Source organism: Neolamprologus multifasciatus, chromosome 7 (assembly GCF_963576455.1).
Source record: "Neolamprologus multifasciatus chromosome 7, fNeoMul1.2, whole genome shotgun sequence".
NCBI classification, from domain to species: domain Eukaryota; kingdom Metazoa; phylum Chordata; class Actinopteri; order Cichliformes; family Cichlidae; genus Neolamprologus; species Neolamprologus multifasciatus.
Genome location: NC_140445.1, coordinates 55,370,831 through 55,392,705, shown reverse-complemented (window position 1 = coordinate 55,392,705; position 21,875 = coordinate 55,370,831). Strand labels below are relative to the sequence as shown.

The window sequence follows — 21,875 nt, the reverse complement described above, 5'->3', positions numbered from 1 at the left end:
GGCTATTTGTTCCTGGCTCTCATCCTACAAAGATAGACACTTGTCAATTTTCAGAGTCATTTATGACAATAACACAAAAAACATAAATGTAGACATTAAAAACATTTCTAAAAATACCTGGTTTTGACGAGCATCATATTGTTTGTGCTGTTCCTGTTTAAATGTTTGAACAGTGGTCTTCCCTTTTATCTGTTAACAGATAACATTTTTGAATGACTTTATATAATAGAATATAATATACAAAAGAATATGGTCATGAATGAGACAAACTTGTTCTGATTTGAGATGTATGTAATGAGTGAGCATCTGTCCTGCTGTTGGTGTACCTTACAGGAACTGATATGACTGCGTATGAGTGCCTAGTCCCCTTAAAGGACTGTCCAACATTACGTCCCAAGTAAACAGAGGAACTATGAGATAAAAACATGGGCAGTATGTGATGCCCAGGCCAGCTGTACAAAAAACATGCTAGTGTATGATTGCAAACTTGCTTGCCTGCAGTCAGGGCACGCGAGCTGTGCTTAATACAGTAGGTCTCCAAAAGACAATAATCAGCCTTGAAAGCTTGTTTAATTCATATGCCCTTGGCCTACAACTGCTGAAAACAAAGCTGTACATGGTGTGACCAGCAAAAAGCAAAAAACCTGAGCTTCCTCCTGCACTTATGTCACCTATGGACATGCATAAAGTGGGGGTTCACTAAGGCCCATGCCTAGGTGTAATACAATGTTAAAACACATAAAGATTTCAAGTAATCAGTTGGAATACAGTTTGATAAAACATTGAAACATGGAGACGGATGATAATTTATAATTCATGCTTTATAAATAGTCAAAGCAGACGCTTTACCCCAGAGGACAAAAGGAGTATGGCAATCGGGAAGACATCACAAGGTTTAATTATTGAAAATAATGGGAACATGATGACTTACCTCAGTTTTCTTTTTCTTCAGGGGCAGTTCTGTCACTAACGGTGACATGTACACACCTTTTCATTTAATGCGTTTGTCTTTCCATTTCTCCATTTCCATGCGAAAAGACTGTTTTTTTTACACGTACATACTTTTAATGCTTACTTATTTTATCATCTCTTAATTCTATAGTCATAGACAAATGTTTTCACTTTTTCTTAGTTTCTTGTTCTAGTTGTATAAAACACAATTTGCATTATTAGGAAGTTATTCATACCTTTTGTCTTGATTTTTTCATGTCTGCATATTCAAGCAGGAGGGCATCATGCATTTTTTGATAAATTTCCACAAAGTCATCAAGCCTTGTCAGTCTCCTTCTCTGGATACGGATTTTTTTCAAATCCCACTGGCTTTTCTCCATGATTCCTTGGGTTCTGTTGTCTTGTGTAAAATTCTTAAATGCAATAGTACATTGTTTAAGTCAGTATCTATGTATTGTAAATTTATGTACAATTTATGTTTCTTTTTCACTTATTCTTCTCACTATGATACCTGGTTCTTGGATTGCTGAATGTCACCATAGAGTTTACTGAGCTGCTGGTAAGCAGGACCAGTACCATGACGTCCAAGATCCCCTAAGGAGAATACATGTAATTCAAAAACATAATTAAAATAGATAATTCAACATTTAGCACATTTACATTAATGAATAACTGACAATTTAAGATAGTAATACAACAAATAAAAAAACTTACCGAGCATCATTGCATGTGGTAGAAGGTGATTTACCAGACCGGCAATAAATTTGGGTGCATGAAAGATGTTTCATTCGCCCTCACAGTCCAGTGTTGCATTGTCAACAATTGCCCGGAAATGGGTCTTCAAGGGGGCATTCTGAACATCAGTCTGTAAATCAGCCTCGGTAATCTGAGGTCAAAGATGAGAATATGTAGAGTACAGTACAGTAAATTGTGCAAAGTTTACTATCAATTTTCTCAAAAGCCGTACAGTAATTTTGGCTGTGGATCACAGGGTGCAGAGTGGAGATGGCCTAGATTCAGAATCCAATGAAATATCTGCGTCACCTCTTACAGTTTTCCTGTAATCTGAGCTCAAAGATGAGAATATATAGAGTACAGTACATGAAATTGTGTAAAGTTTACTAACAATTTTCTCAAAAACCGTACAGTAATTTTGGCTGTGGATCACAGGGTGCAGAGTGGGGGTCACCCAGAGTCAGAATCCAGTGAGATATCTCTGTCACCTCTTACAGTTTTCCTGTAATCTGAGCTCAAAGATGAGGATATTAAAAGTACAGTAGAGTATATTGGGTAAATTTTATTGTTTATTTTCTCTGAATCATACAGTAATTTGGGCTGTGGATCACAGGGGGAAAAGTGGAGATGAACCAAAACTGGGAGTGGATTGTGAAGTAAAATAGTGTCAGGACACAAAAGACTGCGTTTCTAAGACAGTCGGCACCCATACCGTAATATGCGTAAGAGTAGTGCAACAACACTTTAGGTGCGGCTGGCGGTGCGGCTAGCTTGACTGTGACTTCGTAAGTGAGGGCTCACTCATAGTCACATAGTTGTAACAGCAGCTGTTCACCTCGTGACTCGCCTCATCTGTTTCACTTCACTTTCACACTCCTGCTGCAAATACTGGCACTTGGAACAGTCGACACAATGTTCGTTTTTCTTGTGCTTGTTGCGGCCGCTGTAACATCAGCTTTTCGCCTGTCTGATCAAGGTAAGTCGCTTATTTTGTTTGGTAAAGTGCGCTTTACATTCTTATTCCTTTAGTGCTTTTTTGCTTTGTCATTTGCGCTACACCAACTTTCGCTTTCATGTTTACGGCCATGGCGTCTGTTCTATTGTTTCATGTTCTTTATCGGACACTTTTTTAACATTTTTTTGTTTTAACATGGATTATTTACAGACGAGTTTCACTTCAAGTCATGGATGGCACAGGTAGGTTATAGCGCCGTGACATAAGCAAAAGATTGCGCTCAGTATGTTGTTATGAGGAAGTTGTCTGGTGAGAAAATCATAGTAACAATGTGGCTCAAGTGCGCGCTGCACTATAGAGTCACGCATCAAACTTAAAAATATATGTTTAAATCAGAACCCTTCCTCCATGTACAGTACAACAAAGGGTACAACTTGAAGGAGTACTACCAAAGACTGCAGATATTCACAGAGAACAAGAAGAGGATTGACAAACACAATGAAGGAAACCACTCGTTCACAAGTAAGACCTCTTTGTGTTTGCATTAACGTTTTGTTTCACGTTGCTCATCCTAAAGTGATTTCACCCGCATTTCCTCTCTTCCTGCAGTGGCACTGAACCAGTTTTCAGACATGACATTCAGTGAATTTCGAAAGTCCTTCCTCATGTCTGAGCCTCAGGTAATGATGCTCATACAAGAAGCATTTTGCAATGATGATTAAGCTGTTTTTTGTTGGGGGGTTTTTGACAAGTTGATTTTTGCAGAACTGCTCTGCCACCAAGGGGAACTACTTCAGCAACAATGGGCCGCTACCAGACTCCATCGACTGGAGAAAGAAAGGGAATTATGTGACCCCAGTGAAGAATCAGGTGAGACTGAACCTCAGACATCCACATGCATGGTTGCTCAGTCAGACAGTAGATTTAAACAAAACGAAAAGCATTATAGTAATAGTAAAATAAAATGTTTATAATTAAAAAGGAAACTCTTTAAGGGGATGTAATTTCCCCACAATGCAGTGAAAAATGTTACTGATGCATGTCGAGAACAGGTAAACTAAACTTACTTGCTGAGCGGCATTGCAAAAACAGTTTGCCCTTAAATAGTTTATCCAGTGTTCTTCCAAACAAAACATGTCAACAGGTCTGCTGTAAGAAAAAGGCCGAGTGTTAAGTTGAGCTTGTGGGATTTTTTTTAGTACTTCTTTCAGTGCATAAAATCTTTCCTAATGTCTTTGTGTGTGTGTGTGTGTGTGTGTGTGTGTGTGTGTGTGTGTGTGTGTGTGTGTGTGTGTGTTTACGGCAAAGGGAGGCTGTGGTAGTTGCTGGACGTTTTCCACCACTGGCTGTTTGGAGTCTGTAACTGCCATCAACAAGGGGAAGCTTGTACCGCTGGTGACTTGTTTTTTATTAGCTGATTATGTATCAGAAATTGCACTTCATGACAAAGCATAATGACTAACTTCACTGCCTATTGCGTTAACTAGTCAGAACAACAGCTGGTAGACTGCGCTCAAGATTTCAACAACCATGGATGCAATGGGTGAGTCGAACATTTCCTACCTTCCCCTTTAAAAGAAAATTACCTGTAATCGCTCACTCATTTAATAACATATTCATATGTCTTTCAGAGGTCTTCCCAGTCAAGCATTTGAATACATCATGTACAACAAGGGACTGATGACCGAGCAGGACTATCCATACACGGCTTTAGTAACTATCAGCTAAAAAAAAAGAAACATTAAACAAAAGAGACTTTTCAGTTACATACGGTTGTGTTTTATGGCTTAATTTATTTTAACTGTGTCTTTTTGTCATTTTAGGAGGGTAAGTGTGTGTACAAACCAGGTATGGCCGCTGCTTTTGTGAATAGTGTGGTGAACATAACAGCAGTGAGTATCCATCAGGGATTTTCATCAAGGAAAAGTCTTTAGTGAAGCGAGTGAATGATGACGTTTTTCTGCTGTCTGTCAGTACAATGAGATGGAGTTGGTGGACGCTGTTGGGACACACAATCCTGTCAGCTTTGCTTTTGAGGTGACCTCTGACTTTATGAGTTACCAACAGGGTGTGTACACCAGGTAAGAAGAGGTCATAATTTCAATTTTGTCTTTTTTTCACATTTATTAAAACATACTAAGTGTTTATATGGTCACTATATTTGCTATTGAATTCACCTGCTTGCTGCTACTACTGCACATTCACCTAATGTATATACTATATATATAATGTTCTTCCTCTACCCCCCCCCCCACCCCCATTTTTGCACATGTCGAGGAGCGTGTCAGGTTACATTTCACTGTGTGTTATACTTGTATAACTATGCATGTGACAAGTAAAGAACCTTGAACCTTGAACCTATAACCAAATGTAAGCAGATTCCTGCATGTTTGCTCCCATCATTTTTCCCCTGCAGTGTCCATGAAATGAATGGGGCAGACCTTTACTTGAACCTACTGATCAAGTCTATTATTTTTTTGATGCTCACATAAACACACATGCTCAAAACCTGTTTTTCATTTGGACAGCAAGTTTACCACAACCACTGCTGCTAAAATAAGAACTGAGAAAAGAGGGTTTAGAGTATTTCATTCAGTTTAAAATGTCAGTAAAGGTGTTACTTTCAGACATTTGAGAGGTTTAGTTCCTCTTTCTGAATAAAAGATATAGAGTCAGAAGAAACATGTTCTGCTTTCAGCACTGAATGCCACAACACCACCGACAAAGTGAACCATGCAGTTCTGGCTGTTGGCTATGGACAAGAAAATGGTACTCCTCACTGGATAGTAAAGAACTCATGGGGATCGAGTTGGGGCATGAACGGGTAATTTTTCTAATCAGTCACATGTAGAAAAATTTCCCTAAATATTACAAACCAAAGAAACAGAGTAACAGTTTTGTCCTCTCACAGGTATTTCCTCATTGAACGTGGGAAGAACATGTGTGGACTTGCTGCCTGCGCATCATTCCCAGTGGTGTGATTATTACATGTTTGCACATTACAAAAGGGCCGACGATGAAGCCAGTTCATTTTTATTTTGTTTGTACTTAGTTTGTTTTAAAATCAGCTGCCTGTGCATCTACAGATGTGTTGTTTTTCCAAAAAGGGAAGAAGTCTTAACCCTCATTCAAGCACTATGACAGAAAGATCCAGGTCACTACACTATGAAATAAATGTAACTGAAATTATCACTTCATTGAAAATCATTCAAACTGTTCTGATTAAATTTGCAAATAAACTCTATTAAATATGTCGAGTTGTTATTCACAATGTACTGCAGTAAAAAGTCACAGAAAACAAAGAGACACAATTGTTACACCCCTCTGTGACAATTTTATTGTAAATATTAAAAAAAAAAAACTGAGATTCTATCCATTGGCTTAATTAGACCATTGTGACAGGAATGTTGCAGGGTATGAAGGGCATTATCAATGCTGCAAACAACGTTTACCCGGTAGCTTGATTTTGTGGCCCCGGTCTCAGTTGGGTTAGGATTTCAGATTTTTTTTTTTTTTTAATGCAACTGGGCAGCAGATGTCGCTGTTAGGTAGGTCTTCGGTCTACGATAGCCAGTGGTGGGGTGATAATTTGTATTCATAAAATGATTGCGTTTAATGTAACACTATCGTAGACGGTATTAAATCAGCTCAAAGTTAAAATTTAGGCTGCTTTTGCATTATAAACAAGTATAAAATGTGTGTGTGAAACCGGCCCACTGTGTTTCGTGCACGTGGAAGACTACATTTCCCATGATACTCACGCCAAATCAGCGTCGGCCAATAAGAAGTCCGTTTGTTGAATGGGCGCAAAAATCTGTTGTCTGGGTTTACAGGTACACATTGAGAGAGTTAATCTCCGGTCAAAACAAAGGAAAAAATATTTAACTGTAATGAACGTTACTGAGCTTTACTCCAACGAGGGGTACGAGTGAAGCGCGACTCTCCTGGAGACAGGTTGCACGTCGTGTCTAGCGTAATGCTAAACAAACTGCTCGCTTCTACTTCATGAATTGAGTTCATATTGCTAGCCAGCTAACACGTTAGCGCTGCCTCTTACAAACAATGTCCAGTCTACCACAAAATAACTTGAAGGAACAGCTAGCGAGGCACAGCAATGCTGCTCAAAGCAAGCAGTCTGTTGCTAAACCTAAACCGGGGTAAGTATGGTCAAAAAACCGCAGGGATAAACTGCTAGCTAACTGTAAGCTTTGCTAACAGTAAAAGGATGGATACGTTTTGTTATTTACTGTACACTCTGTTTAGGGTGACAGTGCTGGGCATGCGATATGGTTTCGAATTGCGACACTTTCACCTCAAAGTCTGTTAGACTAGCTGTCTTAACAGTCATATTGTTTTTATAATTCAGCTCCTTTTGTGTGTAATTTTCAGGGCTTTTTCTTTCAAAAAGAAGTCCTCATCAAGTACGACCAAGGTGGAAGTCCCTACCAAGGTAATCAGCTCAAATGCTTTGGCAAACAGGAATGTCAATGTCCCCAAGAGCGGTTTGGTGACTAAATCTCCTTTGACATTTTCAAACAAGCTTGAGAGACCTCAAAAATCCAGAATCAACAACTACTTCTCTGTAAGTTCAAAATGCAAGTCGGATACCATCAGCCCAGCAGATATTGCCTCTCCTGCATCCCAAACACCTTCAGTGGTCTCTGATATTAAGTCAGCACCAGCTCCAGCTAAATCTGACAGCCAGTCTTGTAGCAGTAATTCATTCAATTTCACAGCTCTGGATGTGTCACGTAGTTTTCCTGTGGACAACTGGGATGATTTAGATGACTTTGAAACACCAGCCAAGGGAAAAAACAACTCATTCAGTTCAGAAGTATCAGAGAAAAGTGGCAAACTACTGCCATCCCCTACTGGAGAAAAAGCAGAATCGACAGGGAAACTAAACTATGATTCCTTATTTAAAACATCCAAATTAACTAGCAAGAGTGGTAAGCAAACCTGCATGGAAACAGATGAGCCAGAGGAAAATGTCAACACCACTGCAGTTTCACCAGGACCCAGTTTAAACCAGGAACCAGCAGACTGGTCAGATGAGGAGGAACTTGCCATTAAGATGAACAGAAAACATCCTGCACATCTAAAGCATATCTTGAGTGACAGTGAAGAAGATAATAATGCTGAGCTGGAACCTTTTACAGGAAGCACAGGTAACTGGTTGTTTATTTTAGGTATACACTGGTCAACAAATTACATTTAAAAACAAAAAAACACTATGTGCTACCATGTGTTACTCTATAGGTAACAAGAAAATATGGATTGACCCAAAGACAATAGAGATAGATGACAACTCGGAGCCTGAAGATGACCTTGATTGCATTCCACCTTCACCCATCCCTGATGAGATCACTTACGCAGGCTCAACACTGGAGACAAGGTCAGAATTTAGACTTGTCTGCATATTTTACCAATCATACTTGTGTTTGTAGCAGCCAAAATGCTCAAATGTTCTCTTTTATCCTGTAAAAAGTTGTTACTGCCAGCAATCGCTTCTCTGTAGTGATAATAGTTAGATTGATGGGGAAAGTTTTAAATATATGGTAAATGGCCTGTATTTGTATAGTGCTTTACTAGTCCCTAAGGACCCCAAAGCGCTTTACACATTCAGTCATCCACCCATTCACACACTGGTGATGGCAAGCTACGTTGTAACCACAGCAACCCTGGGGCGCACTGACAGAGGCGAGGCTGCCGGACACTGGCGCCACCGGGCCCTCTGACCACCACCAGTAGGCAACGGGTCAAGTGTCTTGCCCAAAGACACAACGACCAAGACTGTCCAAGCCGGGGCTGAAAGCAACCTTCGGCAACCTTCCGATTACAAGGCGAACTCCCAACTCTTGAGCCACGATATATAGACAGTATATAAGACAGCCTTGGCTTCAGAGATGGTGCCATTGAGCAAAAGGCGTAAACTTGAATTTCTTTAATGGCCAGCAAGTTTGGTTCCTCTGAACTTCCTATCTGTGGGGAAAAAGACCTGTGGGTTTCTCATCTTTGACCTTAATAAATACTTAGCTGATGAACTTAATCACTCTTTCAGGTCATATTTATTATAACAAGAAAGTCATTTTAAAAATTACGGTTGTTCTAAGAGTTAGAAACGTATCACATGACTTTCTTTATTTTCAAACAGAGCTGAATCAGCTGATGCTCAAATTGGAGACAATGCTGTGAAATCAAAGAGCCCCGTCACACTGCATGAACCATCCGAGCTCTGCTTAAAAGACAAAACAAGTGAGTGTTGTACCTTTAAAAAAAAAAATAAAAAAATCCTATACCTCATTTTATTCAAAAGTATGTTTTGTTGTTTTTTCCTATCATGTATTGAATTCTTTTCAGATGAAAAACTTTTTGCTATCATGGAGTCCATTTGTGCTCTGGTTGACTCCATCCCCGAACATGAATTAATTGCTTTGTCCTGTGGAGATGAACTTTTACTGAAGAGGGCCCAGAGGTGTGTTAGCTTTGTGTGTAGTTTTGGTATTATTCATGGTGTTTTAATTAAATCTCTTTATGACCATAATCACTTGCTTTTATCCTGCAGGAAGAGAATTCTTGCAACTGGCGGTGACTGTTTGTTTAGGATGCAGCAGCCAGACAGCACAGTGATTTCTGAACCCAGCTTCAAAGAAACATCTTTTTCTAGCAACGGTGTTTCATCCAACAGCTCTGTGTCTGTGGACTCCAAGAAGCCTCCTCAGCATAGAAGATCTTCGGTCATCTCTGTGGACTATGACTCTGATCACTCTGACAGTGTTATTGATTTAAAGCCCTTGGATAATAAGGACAGCAGAGCAATAGGTGTTGAAACTGACAGTATCTGTGACTCTCCATCAGCACACAGGCTCACAAAGCCATCTTTTAATATATCTGAGAAATCAAGCATTGATCTTGATGCCTCAGACCTCTTCTCACCCAAGGAGTCAGAGAGTGGTGTGCAGAAGAAATCGAACAACACCCCAACGTTTGTAGCTGCTGAAGATGAAGAAATGGATGACTTCTATAATGACGACTTTGATATAGATGACTTTAATGACTCTGATATCCCAGATTACTTTGACGAACCACAAACTTCATCAGCTGTGACTACAGCAGTGAAAGAGGGGGGGCCGAGCAAGTCCTCATGGGAAAAGAAACCAACAACACCTACTTCTGCTCCAAAGCCGTCAACAATTTGTTCTCCAGGCAAGTCATTTTGTACTCACTGAATCTGTTTTTGAGGCATCTGAGAACAGCCAATTGTTTCCCACAAATCTCATACAGTTCTAGATTGTTACACATTCCATGTGTACTGATTTCATTCTCCTGAAATGCAAAACTCCATATGAATTATATATTTAACAGAAAACGTATGTTTTTAAAGGTGGTCTGTTATACCTGATAAACACAGGATTTGATTTTTAAGGAACTTGTCTTTTTTGTGTCTCTATTTGCAGAACCTACCTTCAAAAACCCAGCTCATGATCGCTTCAGAGGCTTTAACTTCCCTCATTCACAAGAGATGATGAAGATCTTTCACAAGCGTTTTGGACTTCATCAGTTCAGGTTTAATCAACTAGAAGCGATTAATGCTGCACTGCTGGGTGAAGATGCGTTTGTTTTAATGCCCACAGGTTTGTAAAAGCATGCTTACAGTAGCAGTGCAGCGGTTGCTGTGAAGATGTCCAGGTATCTTAAACTGTTGTATTTTTTTAGGTGGAGGGAAAAGTTTGTGCTATCAGCTGCCTGCGTGTCTCTCGCTGGGGGTCACTGTGGTGGTTTCTCCACTCAAATCACTCATCGTAGACCAAGTTCAGAAACTCACCACTCTGGATGTAAGTATGCTTGTTTCCACTCGTCTATTTGATTAGAGAAAAGTGTGAAGTGCTTATGCGTGTACTTAGAAAATATTAAATAAATAAGTTAATTTAATAGGTTTAAAAAGCATTTTCATTTTAACAGTTTTTCAAAACTATGGGTCAGTTCATATCTTAACTTTTGGCAGTCAGATTTGGTTCATTTCACCAATTGGCCCCTGTCTGCCACTTGATTACTTGGTAATGATTGGATTATAACATGCATCTCAACATAAGGCCCAGGGGGCAGAATTTGTCAGGCAAAGACTCCAGTTTGGCCCAAAGGAAGGTTTTGGAAAGTGTGAAGGAGGGCATCATTTTTGCACTGTTAACTGTGTTTTGTTTTTCCTGTTGATAAACACCTCCCCTATGGCCAATCAATTAGAAAAAAAGAAATTAGGGAACGTATAAACAATTAAATAACAACAGAAAAAATCCTGTCTATTATTGAAACATCTGTGTTTTTTTTTTTTTCCCCCAAAATAAGTAAATGGACATTTACTTACTTTGAAAAAACAGACATCCCGGTGCATACGTTTTCTGCTTTATAATTAAATCACAGCCTGAGAAATGAAGTGCCACAGCCTTTTCTGAAATTGTACACATTTATTTCTCACAAGTTAAGTCCAAAGAGTCGTGCTGACAAATTTCTTTAATTTACTACAGCAGCATTTCTTTGTCATGTAGATACTGCATTTGATTTGCTTATATTAAGATGTCGGAGGGATTAACTGTGTAGTTAAACTTCCTTAGACTGACCAAAAGAGGAGTTTCGCTTGTCCAGCCCACTTGCATTAATGTTTTCACTAACAGCTCCTCACTACATGGGAAATGGAACTGCGAGTCAATATTAAGAATGATTGAATAGTAATTTCAGTCTTGGTTTAGGAAGTTTTTTATACTTCTGCTGTTTTTTTTTGTTGTTGTTGTGGTTTGTTTTTGTTTTTTAATTTTTGTTTTTATTGTATTGTTCTACATTTCAGATTCCAGCAACAAGTCTATCTGGTGATAAAAGCGATAGTGAAACATCGAGGATTTATATGCAGCTTTCAAGGAAAGATCCCATTATTAAACTGCTCTATGCCACACCTGAAAAGGTGAGCTTTTTGTGACTTGTAAGCTAATTTTGAAAGATTTAATTGTATTATAATTGCATAATTAAACATGTCTGTAACTATAAATTCTGTAATGCTTAAAACTGACTTATTCCTCACTCCCCCCCCAAAAGGTGAGTGCGAGTAACAGGTTAATCTCCGCACTGCAGAACTTGTACGAGCGAGGCCTTCTGGCTCGGTTTGTCATAGATGAAGCCCATTGTGTCAGTCAGGTATGCTCCTTTGCTTTCATGCGCACCCAATCCTGCTGTATGCTTTTATTTTTAGCAGCAGCCATTTTGAATCATTCCATCATTTTAAATCTTTCAGTGGGGCCACGATTTCCGCCCAGACTACAAGAAGCTGCACGAACTGCGTCAGAAGTTCCCCAATGTGGCAATGATGGCTCTGACAGCCACAGCTACTCCCCGAGTGCAGAAAGACATCCTCAACCAGCTGAACATGAGTCGACCCCAAGTGTATGTGTTCACTTTAAGCCTCTGGCTTAGATTTAAAACGTGTATGTGTGTGTGTGTGTGTATATATGTTTGTTTTTCTTCTTCTTGCTGGATCAAAAAGCAAAACAGTACCTGAACATTTTTCTTCCAATGTGTTTTCAGGTTTACGATGAGCTTCAACAGAACAAACCTGAAGTACTCAGTGCTGCCCAAGAAACCCAAAAAGGTGGATGAGGACTGCACCAGCTGGATCAAGAAGCACTACCCACGTAAATAATTCAGTACTTTCTCTGATCCCGGTGCATGCTATTTTCAGAACACTGTCATAACTGCTGTGTTAAATTTTTAACTGTATATGAACACTTTAAGCCCTCACATGTCTGGAACAGTAGGTGGGAAATCAAAACAGTTTGCAAACAACAAGCCAAGTGGATTACTGTGTAGAATTTTATTATATCAAGTTGTTGGGTGTTATTTTGGGTAGAAGTAAAATCCCTAAGTTCTTTTAAATCTGTGTTTTGTCGGGGGTTATGTGCATCTGTCTGTTGTTCTGATGCAGGTGACTCTGGCATTGTGTACTGCCTGTCTCGTAATGACTGTGATGCCATGGCCGAGAGTCTTCAGAGAGCAGGGTTATCAGCCCTGTCGTATCACGCAGGACTCAGTGACAGTGACCGAGAGTATGTGCAGAGCAAATGGATCAATCAGGATGGTTGCCAGGTCAGCTCAAAACTCAAATTATAGATATTATGAACATAACCAGCAGTCTGGGTACCGGCCACAAAGACGATCACTAGATGGTTGCGTAATTTAAATCATGGTTTCGAGTCATGCTTGAAATCCTCTTCTTTCATTTGCTGCCAACAGGTCATCTGTGCCACCATAGCCTTTGGCATGGGCATTGACAAGCCTGATGTGCGCTATGTGATCCACGCTAGTCTGCCTAAATCAATGGAAGGATACTACCAGGAGTCAGGGAGAGCTGGCAGGGATGGAGAGATCTCTCACTGCATTCTCTTTTACTCCTACACCGACGTCCAGCGCATCAAGAGGATTATCAGCAGTAAGTGATAGAAAATCAAACCGTCCAGGCCAGTTCAGCTCCTAACATGTTTACACAGTGTCTTTTTGGCTTTTTGCATTATCTCAGTGGACAGAGAAGGCGACAGACACACCAAGGCAACTCACTACAACAACCTACACAGCATGGTGCACTTCTGTGAGAACGTGATGGAGTGCAGAAGAATTCAGCTGCTCGCGTATTTCGGAGAGCTGAAGTTCAACAGAAACTTTTGTAAGGACCATCCAGACGTCAGCTGCGACAACTGTACCAAACCCAACGTAGGAATCGTTTCTTCTATGTCGATGATATATGTAACCTGCCGCCAGCTGTTTGTAATTGGCCATCAATGTTCCTAAAAACAGCAATACAAGATGCGAAACGTGACTGAAGATGTGAAAAAGATCGTGAGGTTTGTCCAGGAGAACTGTGAGAAAGTCGGAGCAAGGTTTGGCAAGACTGCTAACCAAAACAGACTGACCCTCAACATGCTTGTGGATATCTTCATAGGTACAGTACATACACAAGCAAGTAGTAAAAATGCATTTGGCATCTAGACAAGTTGATATTCCCAGTACAGTTGTTTGAATTATGTGTGGTTAAAAACTGTAAATGTTCTTTTATGTCAGGCTCTAAAGCTGCCAAGGTACAGACAGGAATGTTTGGCATTGGAGCAGCCTACTCCAGACACAATGCTGACCGTCTTTTTAAAAAGCTGGTTCTGGATAACGTCCTGGTTGAAGACCTCTACATCACCAATGGTGGGCAAGCTGTGTCTTATATCTCCGCTGGAACAAAAGCCATGAATGTGCTTTCTGGACACATGCAGGTAAGAGGTCGCACATCAGCGTTTAAGGCCTTTACAGACCTGACAGGCATGATGAAATCAATTATCAATTGTTTTTCTTGGTGCTTTTTAATTTGCTTGCAGTGTGCATTACAAATTCATATCCTAAAACATCGGAATTTGTGTCATTTTTGCTTAAAACGATTGGTGTACAAAGGGCTTTAAAGTGTCATGAAGAGAGGTAGAGTAGGAAAATGCAATGAAGTGCTGCCAGTCAATGAAAACACTACTGGCTCTCATCATTTCCCAGGTGGAGTTTTATGAGACTGAGAGCGCGTCCACCATCAGGAAACATAAAGCTGCCACGGCGAAGAACGTCTCCCGGAGAGAGGAGATGGTGCAGGAGTGTCTTAAGGAGCTGTTGGATCTCTGCAAGCAGCTGGGGAAAGCGTTTGGTCTTCATTATTACAACATTTTCTCCACTGCCACATTGAAAAAGATAGCTGGTAATTAAACTTCTCAGACACAGAATTTTTTATTTAATTTCAAAAGCAAACATTTTATAACTTAACACACTTTTTGTCACATTCAGAAAAGCTTTCTTCTGACCCTGAAGTCCTCCTGCAAATTGATGGTGTAACAGAAGATAAACTGGACAAGTATGGAGCTGAAGTCATTCAGGTCCTACAGAAATATTCTGAGTGGCAGCTACCTGGTAAGAGATCCTACTGAAGTTTTGCACATTGTAACTTTTTGGATCACATGATGGTGTGCTGTCGTCAACCTGAGTTTGTGAATAAGATAACTTGAAAATGAGGCGACATAGGAGCTTCCAGTTATATCAAATTGTATCTACTTAAAATCTCAGACCAGTTTAAATTTGTGACCTCAATGTCAGAGGTCAAGGTTTCTTAAAATCTTGTGAATGTGATAACTTGAGATCAAGACATCTAAGATTTTGAAGTTGACACCATAGGCATGTCTATGAGGAGGCTGACCACTAGCACTAGTGGTTGCCTGTATTATTATTTTTTAACTTTAACACAATGTGTGAATTTAAAAATAAAGTTCCAATTTTTTGTGTATCAGAGGAGCAGGCTGACAGTGGAGGCGACGGGTGGATAGACACGGCACGAGGTCGCACTCGTGGAAATGACGAGGATGACACTGAGTCCTCCACCTACTTCCGTAATAAGTCTGCACAGGGACAGAAGAGAAAGAAGGCTCCATTCTTCAAGTATTCCAAGAAGAAAAAAGGATGTGGCAACACAAGCTCCAGTTCTAAAGGGTCTGTATAGTGTTGTCTCACATTTCATCATCCAGTTGGGGATCATATTTGCCAATAGGCGTCACTCTTGTAACTGAACTACTTTTCTTTTTTGCTTTCTTTTGTCTTGCTGTGGTGATTTTTGTGGATTTAGCCGTGGCTACAGCAGCAATAAATCCTGGTCGTCCTCCAGCTCCAGGGGTGGAGGTCGAGGGTCCAGGAGCTCAGCAGGTGATGCATCAGCAGCCAGGAGACCAGGATTACTGGCAGCCCCGATGCCTCAAAGCAGCCAGCGTCCGTTCTTAAAGCCAGTATTTTCACACTTGAGCTAGGACTCCTTCGTCCCGTATCTGACTTTGTAGACTAATAAGCTAATTTTCTAATCCACCAAGCTGCTGCTTCGTATTGGACCAGCTAAAACTGCATTTTCTGTACAGTTATCGCATGTTTATATTGTTGTACATTTTTACTTTCTGTGGCTGGAATCCTTCTGTGCACTTTTGTGCTTATCTTATTTGATAATAAAAATAAATTAATTTTATTCATGAGTATCGATGTAACTTGTTTTGGTTTTTTTACACAAAACCACACGAGCAGCTACATCTGTTTTTAACATTTATTTCAAGTTTGAAGTGTCTTATTTAATGGCACCAGTTACAAGGGACTATTGGAGAGAAACAATATTTTATACTGACTTGTACAGAAGGTTACCTACAGTACAAACATTGGTTTTGGAATGGATCAGACTGAACAAGAACTGGATTTGGCACATGGATATATATATCTATATGTATATATACTTGTATATTTAACATAATTAAACAGCAATTTGCGATCTGAGGATAGAATGAGGCAGACTAGAGAACACGCCACCAGACATGGATATGCATATACACTCATTGACGTGTATGCACAGTTGTGTGAAGGTCTGTACTGGGAGCGAGCAAAGGGCAAAAAGCAGAGCAAGCTGTCTTGGGTTAGTTTCATTAAACCCTTGGTGCGAAAAGCACCATTCACATTAATGTGACAGAGGCTCTGACCAGGAAGGAAATTAAGCCAATTAAGAACAAACCACCTAATTGTGGTCAGGTAAGTTGGTTTATGTGATTGCAACAGAAATCTTAAATTTGGATTATTTTTTTAAATTTTATTTTTTTAGCTGTTTTAGCTAATAATGACTCAGATATGTAGACAACATAACACGTCACAGTAAAGTGCAGTCCAGTAGAATAAAAAACAAAGCAACCTCAGGCATGAAACTTAAGATCTTTTTGTTACAGCCTTCATAACAATCGATCAAAGGTTTACAGAAATCTGGTGGTTGGCTGTCATATGAAATTGCATTTTAAATCCATGCAGCTTATGTTACTGGGTTAATTCTCATCACGTGTATTTTACTTTTACTAAAAATCATGTTTCATCTTCCACTGCAACCACATATTTTTTCAAAAAGTACAAACAAGCCAATTTTCCTTATGAACCATAAATGACAGATGTCGCTTCTGTCATCGCCCATGAAGTAAAGTAACTGCAGAAAATGTAAACGTGGCACCGCAACTGCAATGTAATGTCAGGTTAGTCACAGGAAACAAGCTTTCAAATAGTTTTGCCTGCCTGTTGAACACTAGAGTCTAAGACAGAGCTGAAAAAAGTGTTTTTCCCCTCTTGGTTTGGGAGATTTAAGGATGGAGAAGTCTGTAGCCAAAAGAGATGTTGCGCCTCGCTGTCTCCATTCCTTCATCTTTGCCACTTTGGTAAACTGCAGAGGGAGGATCCAGGCACAGGGAGCAATGTTTTGCTTAACAGTGAAACAACAGAAAACAGCAGAACAAACATCCACACAAGAGGTCTCTAAGGAAAATGCCATTTTAGAAACTGATTACTAATTGCAAAGGTAACTGAGCGTCTAAGCGTTCGAGTCCAAGCATCGTTGTTCGAGTGAGCACAACAGCAAATTGGGCGAATAAATTTGACTCCTCAAACATTAGTCATCATTAGATCTTAGTATACATGTTTTTCATACTTTTTGCTCTTACAGCTGTTTATTGCTTCATGAATAATGCTGCCTTTGTTTTTTTTTTTTAAATTGTTGCATGTTCAGAGAGACCGCTTAAGCTACATAATGCTGAGAGATGTAAAAGGAACACTTTTAAAAAAAGATGTCTACAACAATGCAGCCTGGCTGGACTAAAGGGTCATACTGACCTCAGTGAAAAAGTAATAAATATGAAGTATGAAAGTACACAAAAAAAGTCAACCCATCCGCCCCGCTCCACCCCCTGGTAGGAAAAAATTTGCTTTTTTTTTCTTTTCTTCACATAAATAAGCTCCTACATCAACAGCGTTCTTGCTAGTGTTGCTGTATTGATTCCATGTTTCCTTTTAGCATTGTGCTGAGAAATGTCAGTGCTGTTACCTCCACCAGAGATAACTATGGCCTGTGAAAGACAATTAGCCAAAGGAGTGGATCCAGCCACAATGCCAGTGTGCAAGCTACTCTGTCTGCAGTCAGGCCGTAGCCGAGGACTTATATGCTCAGATTACACAGGAGCAAACAAATCAAGTAGCACCATCAAGCCTTTAGTGGAGCAGCTGCAGGAGGGTGTGTGTAAAAAACAAAAACAAAAAAGAAAACAAAGAAGAAAAGAAAACATTAACCTTGTACAGCCGTTGATCAGCCTTCAATTTCGAATTTACATGGTAATTAATCCTTCAGAACTTCTCTACATCTCTTTCTCGTCACCCCTCTCACTTGTCCTCCTTCTCTGCCTTAGTCTGTCCAAGCCTCCACTCCATCACCATGAATCTTGCTTCCACTCCTACATAATGACACACTAACACATACACCTGCACTCGGTGCAGGAGATAGACACGCAATACAACCCCCCCCGATTTTAACCAGAATCCAGCAGCCACGACAGTTATTGCTCCCTTGAGCTGTGATACTGAAGAGCCTCAAGCCTGACCAAGACACCAAGGGGCAGATGTTATCTGATATAAACCTCCAGATAAAGAAAAGATTCCTGTATGCAGTCTGTCTCCACCAAAGTCGAGATTTCTGGTTTCACATTAGTTAATTCTAAATTAATTTATTGTTTCAGTGTGATTTTCCTTAATCTTACCAACAGATACTGTATTTATAAATGCAGAGAAAAGATAATTATTGCATTAATAGTAGCTAATTTTATGCAATATTCATTTTATCAAAACAGCCTCCTAGTTTTTTTTTTAAATGTTAAATTTTTAAGAAAGTCAAATTACTTTGTGTGTTTGTTTTTTTAAGAGGAACTTTTATATCCTTAAGAGTAGCTTTGCACGAAAAACTGCTTAAAATAATAATTATTTACCTCATTCTGTGCTTTAGTGCAGCCCTTCAGCTTATCTTCTGTCTGAAATGAGCTATTTCAGCTCCTCCACTCCATCAGGTGAGTGGTGGTTATGTGCGCACCATATTAGGGACATCCGCTCTTACTGACATCATGCAGGTCCAAGGGTCCAAAAAACAACAACAAAAAAAAACAAAAACAAAACAAAAAAATCAAACTGTCAGCAGCCTGAAGTCTGAGCTTCTGTCTCACATGGATTATTTGCACATTTGTATACTCAACTATCTTAAACATGAGAATCCAGCATATATATATATATATATATATATTTAAATATCAAAAAAAAAAAAAAAAAGAGAAAAGCCTAACAGGTCCCCTTTAACGTAGATCCAGTCAGTCAGGCTCCGTCACCTCTCCAAATTCTTCAAGTAAAATAAGATATGATAAAGTTATGAAAGTCGGACATATGTTTTTGAATTATTTAGTGTTGGTGGTACAATGACATTCCAGATTTAATTCAATCTAAACGGTCATTAAAGTTGCACACACTCTGCTGGTGGAGTGATGGGAGGCATGATTAGTGTTGAGTGGATCTGGATAAAAGCCCTGTTTTTTTTGTTGGTTTTTTTTGTTTTGTTTTTGTTGTTTTTTCTTTTTTTCTTTTTTAGACCTCCTTCCATCTTTCCATAAATGCTTCTGACCTTACAGCACTAAAAAAGGTATAATTTAATCTCAATAACAAAATAACATTTCAGTTCTGTTAAAATATACATGGAAAACGTGTCAATATATATTAGGAAACAAACTAATTTGTACAAAAAGTACAGTATTACTCTTATTCTAACAATAATAATAATAATATAGTCAGAGCAAGGTTGATATGAAACCAAAATAAATCAAGAATTCTTCATACAAAGAAATCATTGAAATTCATCGAATTTCAACGTGATGAAAAAAAAAAAAAGCAAATCAAATTAAAATGAAGAAATAACAAAAGAACTGAACCAACGAGCACATTCAAAGTTCTTAATTATTAAAACCATGTCAGCATTGCACATCTACCTAGACTATCATCTACTGGTGCCAGTGAATCTTTGCTCATTGTGAGCGTTTTTCTAACCACGTCTGACACTACTGGGAAAATAACACTACAGGTATTGGTACTTATTTCACCGTATCCTTATAAAGTGTTAGAAAATAACCTTGCGAACCTTGTATACAAATGTATACTGAAGTCTAACTGTGTCTTAAGCTATCGATAATTTCTATATTCCCAAAAATAACTCATTAACCACACTTTCTGTTTTCCATTCCACACGCCTTCACTGTTATTCCCTTCAAACTGCTTTGTTTTTCTAATGAGGTTAATTCTGCTGCCGACTTCTGATGGGGATGAATCGATATCAAGAGCTCTTACACCACTTTGACTCATGTATGGTTCACAGCAGAAGGCCCTTTGACTCTAACGTGACTCACTTCCATCTTTTACTGACAAAATCAACTTCCTTGATCACCATTCACGACCCCTTCTCCTTCTGCTAATCGTGTTTAAAAGCAATAAATAAGAAACGAAGGCAACGTTCATCTGTTGCGACAAAAAAAAACATCTTCTGTTCCGGTAAAAGGAACTGTTTAAAATCCTTTAGTTCTTTGCTTTTCTCTTTAATTTTTTTTCCTTTGTTTTATTTGAAAAAATAAAATACCTGAAATGGCTTAAAATTTAAAAAAAAAAATTGCAGAAAAAAGGTGTCCTGGCTTTTGTAGAAAAAAAAAAAAGGAAAAAAAAAACAACGTAAGCGAAACGAGGAGGGGGTTGGGTGGGTGAGGGCAACTTAAAGTGGAGGAGGGGGAGAGAGATCCTGGCCCGGTGTTACCGGGAGTGGTCCAAGCTGTATGTCTGTCTGCAGGAGGAGGATGAGAGAAGCAGGGTTCATGGTTGGGACGAGGCTGCCCTCCATCACTCCGAAGTCCTAACCGTCTTGTCAGACCCCCGAACAGGTTTATGGACTCTACGACCTCACTCTCACTTGTTAATGAGCAACCCGCCCACCCAGCGGAGCTTGCAGGCAAACCACCGCCTGAGGGGACAAAAGTATTCGTAATGGAACTGCTCAAATTCGGGGGTCTGGCGGATATCAGTTAAAAATGCAACGTCAAGGTCTGACTCGGTGAGGATGATGAGGAGGAGGAGCAACACAAAGAGGAGTCCAATGGTCACAAGGAGCAAACGGAGGACACTTAAGACAAACTTATTCACCTGTTCCACCTCGCTGAGGGCTGAGTCCCCCCCTGCGCCCTCCTGTGCAGATCTACTGTCCGCACCAAAATCACCCCGTTCCCCATGCATAGGGGTGCTCGCTTCCGACTCCTTTTCCTCCTCAATGCTGCAGGGCGCTCCATTGATTTGGCGTGATACGGCTAGTTCCATGCTGTGCTCAGCCACCGGCGTGGGCAGGACGCTGTCAGAGGGGCTGTAGGCCTCGTCAGAGATGACTGCCATCCCCTCGCTGGTATCTGCGACCTGGCTCCGGGAGCGTGGTATAAAGGATTCCCCGTGGGACACTGAACGCACCGGTGTAGAGTGGGCACTGTCACGCAAGGACTCCAGACCTGCAGAGGAGTTCAAAGAGGAAATAAAACAAGGGAATCACGTGAAGTAGGAAATATTACACACATTTTAGACATAAAGAACTTATATAAACTTGGCTATAAAGGGGCTTTATGATAGTGGCACAATCGTGAATAATTTTGAGACTATTTTATACAAATTTCCAAACCTTGATTGGTCTTTTTAACTGAAATTAGTGGAAACCACAGCACAGAGACAAGACTCCCCACAGTGATATCTGTTGGATGCTGCTGATGCTTGTAAATCCTATTTTAGTTTTATTAGATCTGAGCGCTACATTTGACACTGTGACTCACTGCATTTTACTGAATGGTCTCCAACATTAGGTTGGCATCTCTGGTACAGTCAGTTTTAAGGTGGTTTTATTCTTATTTATAGGATAACTCTTTTAGTGTTGACATTGGCAAATCACAGTCATCCTTAATGAAAATGACCTGTGGCGTTCCTCAGGGATCTGTCCTCGGCCCTCTCCTGTTTTTTCTTTCTCTACATGTTATCCCTGGAATAGATCATCCATAGTTTTCACATCTATCTTCTTCCTCACATTTGTTTTAATTTAATTGTTTTTTGAATTATAATTTTCTTTATTCCTCACCATTAACCTCATTGTGCTGTGAGTATTCCTACACCTAATATGTTTTAACTTTTAACTCCTCTTAAATGTTTTAATTACTTTTTCTTCACTTGTTCTTGTTGTTGTTCTTCTTCTTGCTCTTGTTAATATTAAAGTAAGCGGTCAGTTATACTTTCCATCTAA

The 21,875-nt window shown here is 39.7% G+C and overlaps 3 protein-coding genes and 1 long non-coding RNA gene across 8 annotated transcripts in view; 2 read left to right on the top strand and 2 right to left on the bottom strand.

The window, feature by feature from the left end:
- Nucleotides 1-320: 320 nt before the first annotated feature.
- On the bottom strand, nucleotides 321-1,576 carry LOC146515542 (uncharacterized). Its single transcript, XR_014875505.1, has 3 exons — nucleotides 1,463-1,576; nucleotides 1,188-1,364; nucleotides 321-1,039 (listed from the first exon to the last, which is right to left on the bottom strand). It is a non-coding gene; the product is annotated as an uncharacterized LOC146515542 (long non-coding RNA).
- Nucleotides 1,577-2,483: 907 nt separating this feature from the next.
- On the top strand, nucleotides 2,484-5,894 carry ctsh (cathepsin H). The gene is made up of 12 exons (XM_085169306.1): nucleotides 2,484-2,662; nucleotides 2,852-2,883; nucleotides 3,058-3,163; nucleotides 3,251-3,321; nucleotides 3,407-3,511; nucleotides 3,950-4,036; nucleotides 4,129-4,184; nucleotides 4,273-4,354; nucleotides 4,465-4,533; nucleotides 4,616-4,722; nucleotides 5,340-5,465; nucleotides 5,553-5,894. The coding sequence occupies exons 1-12, from the start codon at nucleotides 2,599-2,601 to the stop codon at nucleotides 5,620-5,622; spliced, it is 975 nt and encodes a 324-aa protein (XP_085025432.1). The 5' UTR covers nucleotides 2,484-2,598; the 3' UTR covers nucleotides 5,623-5,894.
- Nucleotides 5,895-6,371: 477 nt separating this feature from the next.
- Nucleotides 6,372-15,671, top strand: blm (BLM RecQ like helicase). Of its 2 annotated transcripts, XM_085169281.1 has the most exons (22): nucleotides 6,373-6,798; nucleotides 7,031-7,091; nucleotides 7,182-7,809; nucleotides 7,901-8,036; nucleotides 8,796-8,896; nucleotides 9,002-9,116; nucleotides 9,207-9,847; nucleotides 10,099-10,275; nucleotides 10,358-10,476; nucleotides 11,481-11,594; nucleotides 11,726-11,824; nucleotides 11,922-12,070; nucleotides 12,212-12,318; nucleotides 12,609-12,769; nucleotides 12,917-13,112; nucleotides 13,200-13,390; nucleotides 13,475-13,619; nucleotides 13,739-13,938; nucleotides 14,207-14,402; nucleotides 14,489-14,611; nucleotides 14,986-15,184; nucleotides 15,318-15,671. In XM_085169281.1, the coding sequence occupies exons 1-22, from the start codon at nucleotides 6,704-6,706 to the stop codon at nucleotides 15,493-15,495; spliced, it is 4,131 nt and encodes a 1,376-aa protein (XP_085025407.1). In that variant the 5' UTR covers nucleotides 6,373-6,703; the 3' UTR covers nucleotides 15,496-15,671. The 2 variants fall into 2 exon arrangements, with proteins under 2 accessions (XP_085025406.1, XP_085025407.1); XM_085169280.1 differs by having other exon boundaries at nucleotides 6,372-6,798; nucleotides 7,031-7,809.
- A 638-nt stretch (nucleotides 15,672-16,309) lies between these two features.
- Nucleotides 16,310-21,875, bottom strand: part of LOC146515539 (FERM domain-containing protein 5) — a 66,541-nt gene continuing 60,975 nt past the window's right edge. For 3 of the 4 annotated variants that reach the window (XM_085169298.1, XM_085169300.1, XM_085169299.1), the window contains one exon: nucleotides 16,310-21,099. In XM_085169298.1, coding sequence (XP_085025424.1) covers nucleotides 20,513-21,099 — 587 coding nt within the window. In that variant the 3' untranslated portion in view covers nucleotides 16,310-20,512. The remainder of the gene's footprint in view (nucleotides 21,100-21,875) is intronic. The other variant, XM_085169301.1, reaches the window with a different exon arrangement.

Bases quoted from the DNA above. Each gene is read 5' to 3' on its own strand.
- ctsh (XM_085169306.1), top strand. From the start codon at position 2,599: ATGTTCGTTTTTCTTGTGCTTGTTGCGGCCGCTGTAACATCAGCTTTT. The intron at 4,037-4,128 runs GTGACTTGTTTT...TGCGTTAACTAG, and splicing joins AGGGGAAGCTTGTACCGCTG to TCAGAACAACAGCTGGTAGA. The intron at 4,723-5,339 runs GTAAGAAGAGGT...TTCTGCTTTCAG, and splicing joins CAACAGGGTGTGTACACCAG to CACTGAATGCCACAACACCA.
- blm (XM_085169280.1), top strand. From the start codon at position 6,704: ATGTCCAGTCTACCACAAAATAACTTGAAGGAACAGCTAGCGAGGCAC. The intron at 9,848-10,098 runs GCAAGTCATTTT...CTCTATTTGCAG, and splicing joins GTCAACAATTTGTTCTCCAG to AACCTACCTTCAAAAACCCA. The intron at 13,391-13,474 runs GTAGGAATCGTT...TCCTAAAAACAG, and splicing joins ACAACTGTACCAAACCCAAC to CAATACAAGATGCGAAACGT.